This window comes from Clytia hemisphaerica, unplaced genomic scaffold (genome assembly GCF_902728285.1).
Source record: "Clytia hemisphaerica strain Z4C2 unplaced genomic scaffold, Clytia hemisphaerica genome assembly, whole genome shotgun sequence".
NCBI classification, from domain to species: Eukaryota; Metazoa; Cnidaria; class Hydrozoa; order Leptothecata; family Clytiidae; genus Clytia; species Clytia hemisphaerica.
Window position 1 is genome coordinate 699257 of NW_027104328.1, and position 20985 is coordinate 720241.

At 34.3% G+C, this 20985-nt stretch overlaps 1 protein-coding gene across 1 annotated transcript in view; it reads right to left on the bottom strand.

Moving 5' to 3' along the window:
• Positions 1–1137: 1137 nt before the first annotated feature.
• Positions 1138–20985, bottom strand: part of LOC136817683 (putative leucine-rich repeat-containing protein DDB_G0290503) — an 82303-nt gene continuing 62455 nt past the window's right edge. The window contains exon 32 of the mRNA XM_067074001.1: positions 1138–2208. Coding sequence (XP_066930102.1) covers positions 2148–2208 — 61 coding nt within the window. The 3' untranslated portion in view covers positions 1138–2147. The remainder of the gene's footprint in view (positions 2209–20985) is intronic.

The window sequence follows — 20985 nt, forward strand, 5'->3', positions numbered from 1 at the left end:
AAAGGAGCGTTGAAACTTATACAATCTCTTAACGCAAAGTTGCGTTAAAGTGAAAACTGCAACATCATCAATAACATCAGCTGAAATTCCCAAAGTTTCTAATAAGAAAAACAACTTTGAAATCATTTGAAACAAATTGAAGCGAAAATCCTAAGGCTCAACACGAAATTGTTTTTCTTTAATCGCTGTAGCTTTCATAAGCCGTTATTTTCCAAATCCTTTAACACAATAAAAGAAAAACAAAGCGCGCGCTTGACATGCAAGCTTACTGCCCTCTCATAAAAACAACAATCCAAATTATATTTTGATTTTTGTAAACATCTAAGTCAAAATAAGGGGGATAAGCCTAGAAAATTCTTTTATCCCATTGCTTATTTTATGTGTGTACAATAATAATGTAAGACAGCTAAACGCAAAATGTCAATCTAAGGTGCGAAAACGTTGAAAAACATTCCACGATGCCAACCCATACATGTGACATTTTTTAAATAGTTTTAATTTTACGTACCTCAATTGACATATACACGTTTTTTTTAATGAAAACATCAACAATTTTTTGAAGCCTTCGGATGTTGTTAACTTTTTCAGTTTCAAGCCTAAAAATGTTCATAAAATGTTCTTATTTTCTCCATTTTGTGACCATTTTTACCCATTTTCCTAAGAAAACTGGTGTTTTTAAGTCCACAAAGCCTTGAAATGTTCTTAACATGTTCTTAACATTTTTGCCATCGAACCCTGATGTTCTCATGTAGTTTGTTCTTAAAAAAACGTGTACGAATGATGACCTACTAAAGTCTGTTCCAAAAAAATGGCAGCCAACATAATTTTAGACATTGCTCTCGGCGGTTGATAACTTTAAGGCTTTACATATCCTACAAAATATTTTAAAGAAAATGAAAATGAAGAAGAAAAAGATGAAAATTTTTTTTCTCCTGGACCAAAAATCTTCAATTTAACATTGTTCTAAAAATTTAATATTCGCTGATTTCAAAATATATTTGTTCAGCATATGTCCATGACCAAAAGTTACCGATCTCCAAAATAGGCTGAAAGGAAATGGTCGATTATGGGTGGAATGGAATGTCGATACCTCAACAGTCAAACCTTAAAAGACAGGCATTCTGAAACATTCTGAAATACATATAAAATTCTCTTTCCAGCCCAAAAATTCACCTTTTTACACACACTTCTAAAAATATTAAAGATATAAAAAATTGGTAATTGTACTATACCAAGATTTTGAAATAATTTCAAAAATTATAACAACTCTTATGTAAAATCTTCAAAAAAATTCAAAAATTGATTAAAATTGATTGGATAAAAATATATATTAGATTATAAGTTCAATAATAATTTATCTACATAAATTAATTTAATATAATTTACAAAAAAAAGAAAAAGAAAAAGAAAAAGCGAGCCTTGCTCTCATCCAAAATTTACCTAAATGTTTGAAAATGTTTTGTTTGTCACTATTATGTTCGATCAAACCATCTTTTGTATGATGATCTTTCATCTTAAATTAACGTGTCTCCGTGTATGTATCAACAAAAACCCAATTTTTTCTATTGGGGTCCTACTACAGTACGCCACTGCCTCACAGCCCCGGTGAAACATTTTCCCACAGTGGGGATGAAAATTTATACTGGAATCTCAAGGGGGATAACAATTCTATTGTTCCAAAGTTAAAAATACCAGTGAGGATGGTTTTGGGGATTGCAATTTTTAAACATCGGATTTCGATATTTTTGCCAAAACTCCAAATTTTTATTGGGGGGCTTCATCTTGATTGATTAAAAGACAGCCAATAACGGTACTAAGAGCGCTATTTCATATCACATTAAATAATGTATTTTCTTGGAGATTTTATTCTGCGACACATCAGAATCTCATCGGTCAATAATGACATATTGTTTCATGGTTCGAGGTATATCATCATCTGGTTTCCCTTGGGTTTGAAGACAAACTATCACTATTTCTAAGTTCAAGTTGAAGGCTCGATCTGACACCTCCAGGAAAACTGTTGAGGATGAGGATCAAGTTGAAGTTGAGTGACTGGGAAATTCAACAATAAGTCAACAAAGAGAAACTTACAACATACGATCACATACGTATTTTTCTTGGTGATATTGAGAAAGCTGCCAGGAGATTCAACACCATTCGTCAATACTGTCTTCCTCCATTCTGGTAGAATTGTTGCTTCGTCGACTCCTAAAAAAGTACAAACAACAATATTAATAAAATGACGGTGACTGATATAATTGACCTAATTTCATTACCCATTAGGATTATTTCGACATTTCAGTAAATCTGATAAAACTAACCTTAGGACACATGTTTTCATCCTAGCTGACTCATCAGTTTCATATTTAAAGCCTAATACCTAAATTTTTCACTTTAGGAAAAGCAGTACTTATTAGAAACTCATAGAATTTCTGTCCAACTTCATTCAGGAGATTTGGGTGAGATTTCGTCCTTATTAGGACTCGTCAGCACTGTATACTGTCTGTTATCTCATATTGGTAGGATCGAGAGCAGAATATCTGTCACTATCATTGAGTTTGAAGCCATGAAGGTACTAGAGATAAATCTTCAACCTTTCTCAAGTAAAAAAAACTAAAGCCGTTAGGTTTTCCCCGCATTTGGGCCCATTTAGAAATTTCGTGTGAAAACCATCCGGGTCACGTGTATGTTTTAGATGGGAAATAAGTAGCTTCATTTCCCATCCATGAGTTTAGTATTATCCCTTGAAATCAATGGTTTATATCAATTTACTATCTCATTGTCGGTCTATTCTCAATCTCGAATCGAGTTTTCACTGCGTAAGTATAAGGGGTTGAAAAGAGTTTGAATTCTTTATATCTGAGTCATAACTGGTTGAAGATTTATTCAATTTCAAAAATAGATAAGAGTTCAGGAAAAAAGAAGAGGAAAAGTGAAGAATGCTTGCCGTCGTACTTTCAAAGAGGTTTCTATTTTTCTTCTCGGCAATTCTTCAAAAGAAATATTATCGTATTCATTCTTTATAAATGATGAAATTTTTGAAAAAAAAGTTTGGAAATAAAAAAGGCAGGGAGGCTTATAAAATACAAGAAGAGGGATAGAAAAGGAAGAAGAAGAAAAAAAGCAAAACAATTCTTTTGTGTTTTTTGATAAAGAATATTTGAACACAAACAAATATTGGAATGGAGAAAATGAAATTTTGATGACGTCATAATGACGATATATAAATATGAAGCAGCCGGTTATATTTTCAAATTCCGTATTTTATCGTTTCGTGTGTTTTCTACATGAGTAACAACAGAGGCCGAAAACACGATGAATACAATTAAGAAGTTAAATTTACAGACCAGATTCGACAACAAACAATAGATAGCTATATGATTTCAATTGAACTTTGTTTGCCCCTTGGCTCTCTAAACACAAAGAGGGTGTTGAAGGGTGGTCTAATTTACAGACCAGATAAACAGTCTGATATGGATTTATATGTTTAATATGTCTATATATACTTTAAAATGTGAACATTTCTATTTGATAATATATTACAAACTTGAAAGAAGAAGGGTTCAGGTTGTATAGTCCACTGTATAAATAAGTCTTTGATGAAAGTTAAAAAAAAAGGAAAAATGGAGTTTCAAAAGCACAGTATGGGAATATAAACGCAAGCTGTTAATGATGAGAATTTGAAAGAAAGAGCACCCTCTTTTCATCATCACCCTGTTTAAATAAAATACTGTTGCTATACGGGTCAACGTCAGCCTTGCATTTTTCTTATAAGAACTTTCTGAGAAAGCAAGAAAATAGGGTAATTATCTATCGTTGGGTTTAGTTTTTAAGATTGGCAGAGGAGCTGAATCGGCCCTTTTTCTCGAACAGAGTGGTGGAATTAGACGAAATTTCGACCGGAATTTCGGAAATTGGGTCCCCAATTTTAATGCGGAATTTCGGAATTGGCAAAAGATGTACAAAATTTCCGGAATTTTTGGCGGAATTTCAGTTCTTTTTCAAACAGTTTGACGGAAATCGGGTTAAAATAATGTCGTGTGTCAAGTGACTGAGTAGTATTTCATGAATTTTCAGATCTTGCACTTCAAGTAGAGGTATCAAGAAAGTTAACTGTGGTACGAAAAGAGACAAGAAAGTTTTTTAAAATTAAATATGTTTTATCAAAGTTTCTTGATAGAGATTAGAATATGAGTCTAAAAGGCTGGGCATTTCGACCCAAATTTTTTAGCAAGGATTCTTATAAAAATTGAACGTGGAAAAAAAAACTCAAACAAAGCCTTTTCATCTAAGTCTTGACAAGCTTCGAAAATATTTGATAAATTCTTTTGAAAAAACTTTCAATGTTAGCCCATAACGTTAAATAAGAGCGTTTCCATATTTTGTGAAAAAAGAATTTCTTAAAATAGTAGCAACAATGATAATTTTAGAAACACAAATTACTTTATTTTTAGATTTTGTCAAAGTAGGATGCTAGAATTACAGAGTTGTTTATCAGTGACAAATTTTTGTTTGCATGCTCCTACAAACTTTATTGATCTCAATTTCCGGGGTTATCCGCAAAAGATAATAGGATCGTAATACGCTTATTTGATGTTACGTTATTGTAACAACGTGAAATGACCAACAATATACTTTTGCTGTCTAAAAATAAACGCTAAAACCTTAAATTAGACGGAACCGGAAACTATAGAAATTAGCACATTGAAAAAATAGTAACTGAATGGTTTAATCATAAGAGCCTGAGGAATTTCTCTCTTTCCATTTTGAAAATGCAGCTTTCATTTTGTTAATGCTCTGTAATCCCGCTAGCGGATTAAGGGTGCGCGCGGTCACCCTCCCAGTTCAATGTAAAAAGGATAAAATAACTGTTTTTGGTTAAAATTAGGTTCCTTTATGTCAGTGACCCCCTTATAAACTTTTTTTACAACAGTTTTTGCTTGTGATAGATTATAACAGTTGATTATTATTTTTGTTATTATTCATTATGACTGACAACTTGTCAAAGAGCGAAAGACTTTCTTGTCTGATTTAATAAATACTCTTTGTTCTGCCTCTTTTTCGACTAAGGTAATAGCTGACGAGTCTGTTGATTTACACTTTTTTTATTTGAACAATTTTATAAGAACAATGAGGCTCATAATAGCCGAAAACAGTTTAAGAACAATACTGAGCCTGAAATTACTCAATTTATAAAGCAGTTAAAGGGTCAAAGTAAAAAAAAATGGATATGGTTGCTAAAATACCTCAATTGCACCCTACAAATAAGAACAGGATAAGAACAATTTGAGGCTCAAAGTACTAAAAAATAAGAACAGCCGAGTCTTTAAAATTTAAAAATTTTACTGGTTCTTATTAAAAAAGTGTATCATGTCAGAGGGCGGAAATATAAGGATGGTGGCCGTTTGATAAATAATAGGAGCTACGTAGGAGAACGAGAAAAAGTTGGCGAGAGGGGAGTGATTAGCTTTCAGTCCCTTTCGATGGCAAAATTCTCTTCCTACACGTACCTAATTTCTAAATCCTAACACATTTTATCGTTCCAGCCCGGCCGGTCTTCTAAGGTACCATCATTTGCAATTTTTCTTTAGTACACGTCTTTTTTATAAGAACAAACTATGTAAGAAGATAAGGCTTCGATGGCCAAAATGTTAAGAACAAGTTAAGAACATTTCAAGGCTTTGCAGACTCTAGAACACCGAAATTCATAGGAAAATGGACAACAATTATCAAAAAGTGGCGAGAATAAGAACATTTTTTAGGCTTAAAACTCCAAAAGTTACGAATATTTGGATGTCCTTATAAAAAAAACATGTAGGAGATCAGTCCTTAGGGTCCGAAACATCTTTCATAGGCCACGTGACACTGACCGGTTCCGAAAAAATCATTTGAAAAACAAATTTCTGAATGTCAAAAACGAAACAGCGACTAGACTGCAGCCGTTCATAATACGTTTTATATGGTAAATATAACACGAAGATGGATACAAGTTTTTTATAAGAACGTCGAATTTTTTTTTTCAATTTCAAGCCTAAAAATGTTCTTAACATATTCTTATTTTAACCATTTTGTAGATAATTTTGACCATTTTCCTAAGAAATGGTGTTTTTGAGTCCGCAAAGCCTTAAAATGTTCTTAACTTGTTCTTAATATTTTGGCTATGGAAGCCTTATGTTCTTATATAGTTTGTTCTTATGAAAAACTTGTAATTGCGAGTGGTAGTTTTTTATTCAAAATTCTTATTTGTATTTTGTGACGTAACGTCAAAAAGAAGATGCTCAATTGTCATTGAACTCGTTGTGTGACGTCAATTTTTGAAATATGTAGCCTCCATGGAAGCTATATATTCGAAAATATTGGACAGCAAAGAAGCCAATCAAATGTCGCTATTTATGCGTGTCGGATAATAAACTGTAATATTAGTTTGAATAAACAGTTCTGGGGCTAATCTTTCTTTTCTTACCCTATTTATTTTTTAAATTTAGTTATCTTAGAATGCTAGACCAACACTGGCCTACTCGGACCGAAGATGCCTTCGGAACTGCCCAGAGTCGCGACGTGAAAACATAATGTTAGTAGGGACAAGGATATTTCATCATGTTAATCATTACATTACTGTATTATTACGCAAAAAACATTTCTTTGTTGAAAAGAGCTCAAACAAACAAGAAAATGAAAGCAGTTTTGCAATTACAAAAAGTTGAAGCACACATGGGCGCATATTTTCAAATAAATTTCAAAAATTTCCATGGTAATTATAATATTATGAAAGCGTTGTTATGGGCTACCAAAAACGTGTTTTAACACTCGGACATTGGTTTTATTCTTTTGAAAGCGGAGATTTCTCAATAACTGCAGCTTTCAAAAAAGTTTTTTCACTTTTCCAAAAACCAACCTTAATAAAGAAGTTTCACTTTTCCGCCCTATTTCTCAATATCTTTTCTTATTGTACTTGGCGTGCACTGTTTCAAAAAAAAAAGTGAATTATAATAGATTTTGTTACACATCTAAGTGTATCGTGCTTTACTTCTAATAGAAAGAATATGGCAATCAACATTTTTCATGGTTCCCAACCACAGATATCTTATATAAAACACTAGGTAGAGCTACTCCATCCCTATTTGAATCAAAATAAAACGCCATCTTTGATAAGTAGAACATAGTTCGGTGCCGACAATTTGATCGATCAAACCTATCTTTCGCCTCGTTGCTAGCACTTTTCAGGTTTTTTTGTTTGGCTGAACAAATTGCCGGTACCGAACTGTGACCTACTGTGACCTATTTTCAGCAAAGATTGCGCATTATTTCGCTTCACCTGCCGTTGCTTGGGAAATACAGAGAAGCTCTATCTAGTGTTTTTTATAAGATATCTATGTTCCCAACCACGTCAACGTGTAAAAGGGGCCAGTGCTAAATTAGGACCGGCGTTAAAAGGGCCAGTAAGATAAGAGACAATTTCGCATAAATCTTCAATACCTTTGACTTCTTACAGAGAGGCTCCACAGTATAATCCTTTCTCTGTTATATTTTAATTCGCATCTCGTTTGATAGGCTCCTGTCACGCAAATCAACATGATTAGCCTTCATTAAGACATATTAACCCGTTATCTCAGTTTTGGCCGGAACAAGTTGATGTGTTACCGGAAATAGATAATAAACATGTCATCACATGTCAAATAGTTTCAAATTTCTAAAGAGATATCATCTTGTTTAACGCGCCATTTCCCTAGAAAAGAACATTTTTAATGAAGCTATCCTTTTAAAGGCCGGTATTCACTTTTGCGCTAAATGGGCGACAGATTTTTTCTCAACCTTTTTTGCCTGAAGAAAAGATAACGTCATAAAAAAGATTCGCGCGAGCAAAAAAAGAATTTCCAACCGTTACGTCAATTTTGACCAATGGAATTGCTTCACTTTTCAACCGACCAATGACATTACAAAAACGTTAAAAAGTTTTCGCTCATTTTGCGTAAAAGTGGAGACCGGCCTTAACCAGTCATGAGCCGGGCGTTATTTGATGTGGTTGAAACCTCAAAAAGTTTGTTAGCTTTTCGCATTTATGTTAACTTCAAAACAAATAACAATTTTTAGGAGAGCGACAGCGACAAAAAGTCATATAGTCCACGCAATATTTTACTGGTTGAACAGCATTACAAGTTTTTTATAAGAACAAACTATATGAGAACATAAGACTTCGACGGCCAAAACATTCGCAGACTCGAAAACACCCAATTTCTTAGGAAAATGGACAAAAATACACAAAAACGGGGAAAACAAGAACATGTTAAGAACATGTAGAACGTGTATTAGGTAGATTAAAACTTTAACGATTGCGTCTTTTGTCCATGCCTAAAACACCACGGCCTTTATGATTGACTGTTATTAAAATACACCGAGCCAGATATCTCGTCGTCGGTTGTTAAAGGGATAAGGACGGGAGACACACTGTTACTTAGAATCGCGGTAAAATAAGGCACATAAGATTCCGCCATTAATCACAAAAGAGGCTCTTAAAAGGTATCGAATAAAAAAAAGCCCACATTGAAAAGTTGAAATTTGAAACTAATCCTCCTTAGCCTTTACCCGCCATCTTTATTATGTTGTCAATCAAAAGTCATGTTGGATGTGAATTCGTTCACTGTCATTAGAAAGTTTATAAGAAAATAAATTCAACATTGCTCCGTATTTGAAATCATGAAAGGACATTGAGTACAGCGACATCAAGTATGTCTCACACCGGTGAACAAGCTGTTAGAGTTTAGGCAAAAAAAAAACGAAGAACAACAGGCTATGCGACTTCAAAACTGGAAACACCTTCACGGGCAATCTGTAGGGAGTTAGCCAATCAAGTTTGTAAGGGAATATGATATCTTTGAGTGTACTTTGTAACTCGATTACTTTCGAGGAACGCAAATTTGTTCGAGTTATCGAAATAAATGCAATGTGGACTTGATGATATCATGCCTCGCCGCTGTAACTAATAAAAAACGATATATAAGATCTATAACATTACACATGAGATTCTCTCATTATGCTTACAATAAATCGTTGTTTAATCTTTGTACACTGACTTCTTAAATGTGTGGTTACGTTTGAAAGAAGGCCCGCTGTCGCTTGTCGTTTATTAAGAGATGACAAAGAAACATCATGAGAACACCTCATAAAGTCATGTCACGTAACAAAATGTCCATGTGTCCTACGATATTACGTGCTATAAATCATCACTTGCCGGTAACTGAGGCGCAAATTTATTTTCCTTAGAAAATACATGACAGATTTTCCTTCGAAAATACAAGACCGATTTTCCTTTAAAAATACAAGACCAATTTTCCTTCAAAAATACAAGACCGATTTTCATTTGAAAATACAAGATCGATTTTCCTTCAAAATGCAAGATCGATTTTCCTTTGAAAATACAAGATTAATTTTCCTTCAAAATGCATGACAGATTTTCCTTCGAAAATACAAGATCGATTTCCCTTCGAAATGCACATGACCGATTCTCCTAAGAATGGTTTTTAACCAAGAACATGCATACTGTTTTCATAATTTATCAATGATGAGTCCTGAGTCCGTTCGATAAACCGGACATGCCTTATTCAATTTTCACTATCCTATCCTGGGATAAGGAAATCACTACGCTTGCAAAGTCTTGCTCGTGACACATATAGTCAACTATCTACTCAGGAGGACAGTGCATCCTCATATGGTCGAACCTGACAAGTATTAGCTGTCAAGCAATTGTACCGTACTTAGTTATAACAATCTAAAAGTTCCCTTTACAATCAAAAGCACCAAAATCGAAAAAAATCGTATAGTGCTTCGGTATAGGCACTTTTTTTGCGATTTTGTCGTTTTTTGATTGTTAAGGGAACTTTTGAATTTTTATAGGTAAGTACGGTATCAGAGAGTGACCCCCTTCCGACAGCCACTTGCAAAGTGAATCAGAGGACTGTATTAGACTGGAGTTGTTTATAATGCATGTAATACAGTAGTATATGATATAATATGATAATAAAATTATTGTTACGGGGTTTGGTTCCTTCCATTACTTTACTTTATTTCTACTATGTCTGAATTAGTCGTCTAGCTTGCTTGACTATAGGCTTCTGCTCATCCTCTAGCGAAAAAAGTTTCTTATATAGGAAGTATATCTATAGAGGTCTGCGATTCAGACTAGCTTGACTAGCACGTTGTGGAATCGAATTCCGACTTCCTACACGGGAGTCAAGGCTTATATAACCACTAAACTACTTTTTCAGTTAAGAATGATTAGTACTAATTCAATCGATATTTTAAAGGTTCCTAAGGGCTTATCTGAAAATTGTAAAAAGCGTGGGAAATAATGTAACAATTTGATGTATTTTGTCGTGATTATCGGTTAATGATTTTCGCATTCTCAGTTTATGGAGGCTCCACTATAAGAGCTTTTTAATTAACATATCAACATATCTAGTAGTACAGGGCGCAAAAGATTTTGATATCGCTTATTTCCTTATTAAGAAGAACAATGAAAAGAATCAGAACAAAGAGAATAAAGTACATGTTTTTTTATAAGAACACCCAAAATTTCTGAAGCGCTCGGATGTTCTTAACCTTTTGAGTTTCTAGCCTAAGAATGTTCTTAACATGTTCTTATTTTCACCATTTTGTGACTATTTTTGTCCATTTTCTTAAGAGATCGGGTGTTTTAGAGTCTGCAAAGCCTTGAAATGTTCTAAACTTGTTCTCGATTTTTCGGCCATCGAAGCCTTATGTTCTTATATACTTTGTTTTATTAAAAAACGTCATTGATCGAACTTTAATACATCATCACAGAATGATTCGATCGAAAGAAATATACATTGAAAATAATATATCAAGAGTACAATTTTAAGAACAAGCTCAGAATAGATGAAGAAGGTCTTAAACATTTCATTTACAAGTAGTTGATATTCTTATAATGAAAATTCTTTGCAAGATTGTTGAGAAAAAATGTTTGCAATTTCGGTTGGTAACAATACGTATAATTGGTTAAGTAGAGTCTTTATGACTAGGCAGATTGGCAGAAAGTTTCATGATGGTGAAAATGATTATTTGTGGTTTTGAACATTTAATTGCATTCATTAAGAGTATAAGTTACTCGAACAAATTCTTCGGTAGGATAATGGAAAGAATTTGACTGCAAAATTGCAAAAGACCAATTTTTTAATACGTGACAGTGAAAACGAGCATTCAAAATTGGACAAAGTCTTCTCATGAGATTTTGAACCCTTCAGATGTTTTTAACTTGTTCTAATTTTCATCATTTTCCATTCACCAGAGTATTTTGTGTTCATTTTCGTGAGAAATCGGGTGTTTTAGAGTCCGAAAAGCCTTTAAATGTTCTTAACTTGTTCTCAACATTTTTACCATCGAAGCTTTATGTTCTTATATGGTTTATTACGTTACCATTGCCATTTTTTCAAGATGCTTGAAAGGGAGGAATTTCTATTATTTTTAAATGCTACCAGTAAAAATCATCTTAGGGTGGTCTAATTATGACACACCCTTTAATTATCGATAGCGATATTATGGAAAGTTCTTTTTAATGAGGTCAGATCTACTTCCTCTATAAATTCATTATAGGTCAAAAAGCGTGTTTTAAGGTTAAAAGTGGTTTTCCAACTAAACAATTCTTGACACTACCAATTGTCAACGTGACCTCTCTAATTGGAGCTTGAACTTTTGATTGAACTTGAAACAATTTTGACAATTATGTTGTCGATTATTTAAGTTTCTCAATTTATTTAAGTCAATAATTTTTTTCTGTAATGTCAATCTTTTCAATGTCGCTCAACCTTTAATGAGAGCTTGATCTTTCTCAACCCCTACCCTACCTCAAATTCTTTATCGAATTCATTTGACATGAAACTGCTTTTAGAGACTACTTCATATAGACTCTTTACTTGATTAAGCCATTAGGAAAATCATTGGCACATAGTTGACTCTCTCTAATTCGATTTTAAAGTGAAAAAATTTTCATTCGAATTACAGAGAGTAATTTAAACCATCTTCTAAGCTGAGGGGAAACTGTTTTTATGAAATACTTCATACAGACTCAAAAAAAATACTTAATTAAGCCATTAGAGTATTAGATAAATCATTCTTCAATTCTTATGGTCCAGATTCTCTCTAATTCGATCTTCAAAGGAACTATTCGAACTAAAAAAATATTCGAATTACAGAGAGTAAATTAAACCACCTTTTAAGCTGAGGGGACCTATATTTATTACTTCGAATTACAGAATTAGAGTTGACCGTTCTATATAAACTAAACTTTCGACTCAGGCAGTATATCTGACACGGTGCAGTTCCGACCCAAGTTACGATTTAGCTATGATTTGATTTGATACTAGTAATACTTAACAGGTCAAAACAATCTAAACAAAAAAACCACAAGAAAACAAAGCACCGCAAACAAAAACAAATCAAGCCTGTACAAGCCACAGTGTCATGTCACGTACATCTAACTAGGGAGCATGGATAGTAAATTGCTATTCTTCAGATTTAGGAACCGATACAGACTTTCGATGCTTTTAAACTTACAATCTCTTATCTTTCATTCGTATATGTTCACGAGCGTAAAAATACTGTTTGAGAGTCTTACACATTCTTTTATAAAAACAAACCATATAAGAACATAGGGCTTTGATGGCCAAAATACTAAGAACATTTTAAAGCTTTGTGGACTCGAAAACACCCTATTTCTTAAGGAAATGAACAAAAATACTCACAGAATGGTAAAACAAGTTTGAACATTTTAAGGCTTAAAACTCAAAAAGTTTAGAACACCCGAAGGCTTAAACATTTTTGGATGTTCTCATGAAAAAACATATAACCCCACATCTCTTATCTTTCATTAGTATATGTTCACCGGGGGGGGGGGGGGGGTACTTAGGTAAAATGGGTGCCGGGTATGTGCGAGCCATAAGGGTACCTTTTCTCATTCCTCAAAAGTCTCTCAGAGGGGTACAAATTCAAAAAGTTAGTCTCTGAAAGGGTCCCAAAATCACGAAAATCAAAAATTTCTCTCTCAAAAGGTCACGATTTCCAAAAATTTTAACCGAAATTTGGTAACAATCAAACCAAAATTTGGAAAAAATGGACCAAAATTTAGGAAAAAGTCTCTCAAAGGGTCCCAAAATCACCAAAATGTTGTCTCTCGTAAAGGGTCGGTTTTCGATTTTCGGCTCGGACATACCCGTCACCTCGCAAACCTAGTACCCCCCCCGGATGTTTACGAGCGTAAAAATCGGTTTAAAAATCTTAATCCACCATCATAGCAATCCTGGACAATTCACACCTTTTTTACAATTTGACAACAAAACTGCAATACAAATTGTTACACAATTGCTTATAGATAAAACATAAAGGCTCAGCCAAGAAAAATTGGAAATTTTGAAGAGGGTCATTGAGATAAAGAGCAATGCGCCAAAGTAAATAAAGGTTAGCGTTGCGTTTGAGATGGTTTAGGCCAATTCCTTTGATCCCTACTGAGATGACAGTTTGTACAAATTGTTCTTTTCCGAAAAATGCAGATCATATTTCAGGCAAGTAGGTTTGTAGCTTCTGCAGCATAAAGTTATGATTTTTTTAAGTAAATTTTTGAGGCTTGTCTGTTCTTACTTTTGGTGCCTTGGATCTAAAGTTCTTATTTTTAATAAACATTTTTTTATAAAATTGTTTTGCGAAAGAAAAGTGAAGAATACCTGGTCAAATCATTAGATATGCATGTCGAGAGTAAACTTTTTTATAAGAACAAACTATATAAGAACATAAGGCTTGGATGGCCTAAATATTAAGAACATGTTAAGAACATTCGAAGGCTTCAAAAATTTTGAATGTTTTCATAAACAAAAAAACGTAATAAATTTAAATAGTTAAGGGTATCAATAGGTTCAGGTTCAGGGTTTTCAGAAAATATTTTACAGCTACATAAATGTAACATCTTGCGTTCAATATATCCAGATCGTTTGTACCTTGGAAAACCTCATATAATGAAAAGTCTCTATATCTCTGGCCTAACATACTGGAAGAGCAGTTTCCAAGACAAAATAGCACAAGGGAACCTACATCCTTGGCAAAAGTATAGTTTTTAAAATAGGCGTAATGGCGTGGTGGTTATCGCTCTTGACTCCCGTCTGGTAGGTCCCAGTTCGATTCCCACTGTAGTAACTTCGCCCGGGGAATCGTGTAACTCTACTATGATGCAAGAGTGTGGGTAATATGCCACACATTGTGGTGGGTGATGGCAATCATCCCGTTCTACACTCGGAATGAGCTATATGCTTTCCCACGTAGTTCGAGTATCACCACTATGCATTACTGTATCTGTACCTCACGTGAACAGAGCCGGTGGTATCGGGACGGCGCTATGGAAAGGGCTTGTATCAACACGTACTGTAATCAATTCTACTATATTTATGGCGATTTCATGTTCCCTTTGACCGACCAAGTTATGGAGGCTATACGTATATTAATAGAAATTAAAGCTAGATTGACATTATGTTTTTCCGAGGTCTGAATCGCTGCTTCAAAAACACTGAGCTTTCATAAAGATTGCACGAATTGTCTACGTTTTTAATGTAGCTATGTGAAATGTTTTTTTGCAGAATAAGCAAACAGACTCATGAATAGATATACTGGCTTTAACAAGTAGAGCAAACGGTCCTTTCCGTTATATTACAACATAACGGATATAATTAGATATATATGACCGGAAATCTGGTAAGTGGTTCAGGATACCGGTCTCATAAAACAGCGGAAACCGGAAATTATATGTGGTCGTTCTTACGAAAGTAACATTTTATCTCAATTGTGTGTCAATTTTTATGTAATTTGTACGATACAATAGTTTAGTTGTCATTATGTTAAGTTCATTATTGCTATCCTCTCGGCTACCTAATAAGCGCCCCCGCTGCGAATAGAAATTTTCGACCCAGGACATTTTTATTCCAACCCCGCCCTTGCTTATTAAGTTTGGAGATTTTTCCGACCCCAACCCTCCCCCCTTCGAGAGTATTTTGGAACAGGTAGTAGCGTGGTGGCAAATGAGGCAGAGGGCGAAAGATAAAAGACCGTAAATGACGCCTTCGATCCCTAATTTCGATGTTTCGATGCATCTTAACACCGAAGCACCCAACCAGCTTTTAGGCAAAAATGGTAAAATCATCCGAAAAATTTTGTGCTCGCTTTGATCGCGTGGTCGACCTACTAGACTACTGGAAGAGAGAAAACTTTAGATACTACTTGAACTCAATCTTAATTAGTAATTGAAAATTCGAATGCAATTAAAATTCAACACCACTGCTTCAAGGGGACTGATGGATTCGAATTGAGAAGGGTCGAGATGCCTTGGAGTTTTTACAAGATACTTCACTAAATGGTCATTTAAAGTGACAGAGATGAAGCGTTCTTTAGAAAAAGTAATAAGATTCTTTTATTACATCTTAACGACCAACCAAATCAAATAAGAGCTTGTAAAAACTCCAGCTTGTCCCGAAGGGTCAAAGAACGCAAAATTTTTGTATCTTTGCAGAATGCAATGACCTTTCAGGTCGTCAAACCCTGGATGTGACATCGCTAATATAAATATTACACATTTACCCTGATTTATAAACCTTTGTAAATGAGGAGCTAAGCCAGCTAAATGAATATTTTTCTACAAAATTCTCGCAATAATCAGACCGACTGGTACACAACGTTGTTTCAACGTCAATTTAATGTTCACAACGTCCAAATAACGTTAGATGAGCGTTGAAGTAACGTAGTACCCCCCGGGGTTGTGTGTCAGGTAGGATTAGAAAGATATCTTGAGTATCCTGTTTTGAAACTAGGAAAATGACAGCTTCGTGAACCAAATACAATTTGTATAAAACTATAAAATCTTTATACAAAAATGAATTAGTATTGTAGCTACTTATAGCATTTAAGCTTAACAAGTTATTGTCTGTGAAGGATTAGCATGTATATGAAGGAATATTGGATATAAAGAGATAAGAGGCTTGAGGACGTTAGATTTTTTCATAAGAAAACCTGTAAAGGGTGTTTAGTGTTAAAAAACCTGAAACTGAGATCTCAACACAGTAGAGTTTGCCAGTCTCTTGCTACCATAACGCCGTACCACCATATTGTCCCGCCTTTACTATCACTGTAACGGACGATAACATCGTCAACATAATAATATACAGCCGCCTACATAACCTTCTTCCTTACTTTTTTGCCGAGAAATACCATTTTGAAAACTCTCAGTTATTTTTCCATTAATTCTTTTCAAATTGAATCGAAATGGGTCCTAAAAATAGCACTTTCAACTCCTCAAAATTCAAAATTAAAAATATTTTCTCCGTTAACCAACCATGGTGGGCAACGTCAATCAACTCCAATATTTGGCCCCCTCACTTCAGCTCTCAAGCCGGGAGCACTGACCTATTATATCTAGACAGAATTTTCTCTTGACAGAATAAGAAGTATAAACCGGCTGTATAAATCTAAAGAAGATTTAGCAAATTCCCTTGCATATCTTACATTGTTAGCCATGTGTTATTTCAAGCACGGCGAAGCTTTTTAAATCTGGTACGGCGAATGAGGAAATCTAAGCAATTTTACAGGCGAAGAGGACAATTTCGGAATTTCTTGTGAAAATCTGGCACGACGACCGCCGTACCCGGTGCGTCGTGCCTGTAATTACAGACGTAAAGCCACGATTGTTAAGAATAATACTCTTAAAAACTCCAAAACATCCGTAATGCGTAATTTCTTAGGAAATTGCACAGAAATACTCAAAAAATGGCAAAATAAAAACATTCTAAGAACATTTATAGGTATAAAACGAACTGATTTCGAAATGCCGCCACGTGAACAAGTTCACGCTAAAACAACACGATTCGAAAGACTGACGTCAATTGTTGTCAAAAGAAGCCAGTACATTGTTCTTCGTAAACATTCAAAACGAACTTTAGTTTTTTTTTTTTTTTTTTTTTTTTAAGTTTTTTTTTAATTTTATTTTCAACTGATGATCGTCTCCACGGCGTGAAACTATTAGTTTTGAAATAAAACTCATTAACTTCATTCGACAATAGTATATATATGCTTCCGATTCCGATTGGTCAAGCACTCTTCTGATGAATGAGAGTTCAACTCAACAAGAAGTTAGGTATAAAACTCAAAAAGTTAAGATAACCCAAAGGCTTTTTGGATGTTCTTATAAAAAACGTGTAATTTCAAGGGTGGCGATCGGCTTATTCTATTCTGTTTCTTACAAATAAAACAATGACACGCCTTAAGAGTTAAGTCGAAGGTCGTAAAAAAAGCTATTGTTATGAAAATGAAATTGTAATTATATTGTTATAATAGACAAACTAAGTTGTAGTTATAGTAATTAGTTGAAATCTAATTAGCATAATACAATGTGCACACATTATTAAAGTCAATCTTGGTCTGTGAAATATACAACGGTAATTGGATGGAGTTTGCAAACATGCGTGTATTTGACAGACCAGACGTAATGAAAGCGCGGGATTTTCAATGGGTCGGTAATTAACGAAACGGAAATTAACTTATTATGACTTTTTTTTTCACGTGATCTCGTGTATTCTTTTCGGAATTTCTCTCTTTATTATGAAAATAACATTACAAGGATTTCGAAACTTTTTTTGAAATTTTCTGATTGGAAGAAAAAAACAAAATATTTCTGTTTCACTCTCCCAGATCATGACTCTACATAGAACCCATACTCTTAAGTCCCGAATAGGGGTAGAGTCTAGATTGAATTTTTTTCAAAATCTAATAAACGAGGGGAGGGGGTGGTCCGAATAAAGGGGGGGTCCGAAATTGTACCTCTGAAAACTCCAAAATAAGGTAATTATAAGCTAAACCCCGGCTATTTACAGCAATCCAGCTTGTGATAGCTGAAAATATATTCAAAAATAAATAAACGGAGGGGAAAAGGTTGTCCGAAAATCAATAAGCGGTAGGAGACGTTTATTTGGGACCTTAGAATAGTTCCTCCTGCACTGTCCGACCCCGTTAGATTTCCATTTTTCTTTTGCCTCCTTTCTCCAAAAAAAAGTTTGAAGAATCAATCAATCAATCAGCGGAAAATAGCGGAATATTCCGTTTGATATATATTGGAAATCTTATAATACTAACAAAAGCCGTTGCGGGAGAATTAAAGGGACATGACCGCAGTTAATCAACGCGTAATTAATCCTGTAATTATTCAATTTATTTAATCATGTGGCATATGGTTTATTCTCATGTATATTCAATCAGCGCAAAGAGTTGTACAGCCAACTCTCTCTAATTCGAACCTCTTTTAATCGAACAAAAACACTGGTCCCTCTCAGCTGGAAAGTCATCTTAAAATATTCTCCGTATATCGAATCTCTCTCTAATTCGAAGGAAATTTTTAGCCCCTTAAAAATCGAATTAGAGTAAGTCAACTGTACATTTAAGAAAATCAACGTTTCAGAAAACTACAATACAGCAAATTTTGTTTATAAAAATGAACGAATTGTACAAGCGCTTCTCTAAGAACAATTTCATTAGTACAGAGAGGCTTCAAATGTCAAAAATAAAGGGTTTGGTGGCGTTGGTGGCCGCCCACACGCCATCGAAATGTGAGATAGGAAGAGTAAGTGTAGGAAAAATGTTAAAGAAGGAGGAAAATCGTTGATTGATTGGTGGCCGCCCACACGCCATCGGAATATGAGAAAATTATTGGTGGCGGAGGCCTAAGCTCGATAGGAGGCGTAAAGCGTAGGAAAAATGTTAAGAAGGAGAAAATCGTTGATTGATTGACGAGTTGATCAACCACGTACGTATAGTGTAAGTAAAAAGGGATAGAAAAATATTTAACTTATTACGTGTCCAATTAGTGTTTTTTTTTCTAAAAAAGAGAACCTTTAATAAATGTGAGATTGAATTAAGTTGTGAGGTTGATGACTCATGTGAGCAGAGAATAGGTTAAGATTAACATACAACAAAACTTGTGGATTGTCTTGTCGCTAGAATGGAACAGATTGATAATCCGTGTAAAATGGTTCCCATCAACGGGGGGGGGGATGCTGGGGCATGGCCCCTCACTATTTTGCAGACCATACTTTAGAACAACTTTAAAGATTGAATCAAATCATAAAAAATGTTTTTCTCCCCCAATTAAACAATGTTTGAGGGTGTAAAAAGGGAAAATTTTCTTCATCGCTCTCAACCATGGTGGGCGACATATTTAGTGCGAAATATTGGACCCCCACTCAAAATGGCTCGCTGGGGCCCATGTGTAATACAGCAATGAATGGCTAGACTAAAATCCTTTCTACAATTAGCGGAAAATATTTAAAAAAAATAAAAGGTAGTTTTGCATATTCCTGCATATTCGCCAAACAGAAATTATACAGAAAACGGCGAATGCCAAAATTTACGAAAAACCTTAGTCGATATACAGAAAACTCAAACACGCGTACAGGGAACACGAATATTATTCGAGTTAAGGAAACTTCGAGTTATGAAGTAAGGTTTATAAGGTATTGTTTGCTGAAGGGGATTAAACTTGTTCGAGTCAAGGAGACATTCGAGTTATAGAGGTTCAAGTTAAAGAGACTGTTATTTTTTTAAAAACTCATTATTAATTGATTGCCAAGTGGAAATCAAAATCAAGAGCATACTACATTTTGATAAAGGTCGAAACCATATCATAAAGAGCCTACACACTGAATTTCACATGAAGAGGTAGTAAAGAATTCTTAAAGTTACATCACTAACCAAGAAGGTAAGATTACGGAGTCTTAACGTAACTTTAGATTATGTTTCTCTTCTACCTTTTATGCTTTGGATTTTATATTATGATAAAAAATAGAGGGCAATCTCCATGCTGCTACTGAAAAAGTCAAACTGACAAATCCCCTTTTTAAACGTTTTGTTTTTAGATAAGAGTGATATCGTTTGCTTACTCATCAATTTTAATTTACAAGCCATTTCACATTGAATTGACAAGGATGTGGAGCAAGATTGGTCAGTTTTTTTTTGCTTATATCAGCATAATATAACAATAGGCAGACACTGTCCTAATATGAAATATGTGTCTTATATGAAACGTGACAATCTTTTTAAAACAAGTTTTTTCTAAACACTATAACAGTGGAAGCTCTTCGACTCAAACCTTTATAACTCGAAGAAGTTTTCTAGTCCTTTCAGTCAACCATACTGCATAACTCGAAACTTCTTTAACTCGAACAACATTTGTGTTCCCCTTTCATGCTCGAGTTATGGAGACCCCACTGCATTTATAATGAAACAACAACAGCTATTTCAGCTGCTTTATCGGGTAAATCGATCAATTTTTCTCCATAATATTATTTGATGGGAGACTGTTATCAAAACGATTCTTCGGTTATTTTATGATGAAGTCTCGACATTTTTTTTCCTAATACAGTTGACTCTCTCTCTAATTCCATTTTCAAGGGACAGAAAATCTTCTTCAAATTTTAGAGAAAGATTCGAATTATATATAGGGAGTATTTTATATAATCTTCCAGTTACGGGGACCAATGGACCAATGATTTAGTTCGAATCACAGAGAGATTCCAACTAGAAAGAATAAGTTATGAATTTAAAAATACTTAATTAATCCAAAAAAAAATTTAAACAATTCTCAAAACAAAATATACAAGCACATTGACATTTGTGTAAAAGGTCAACCTTTTTTCATCATATTTTACTAGTTACTAGTCTTGAGACTTTTGTCAGACATGTATGAAATATTTTGCATTCCACAGTCATTCTTAAGGGGATTAAAGAAAATTCTTAGCTCAAGTCAAGCTTATGCCCTTAATCAACTCATTTAAATGACAAAACGGACCTTGAACTTTCGACACTGATGATTTTTGCCAAGTCTGAAGTCACAGACTCATGAGGGTGTTTCTTATTTTAAGCAAATAGACGATCCTATTGTCTACCCAAGATCAC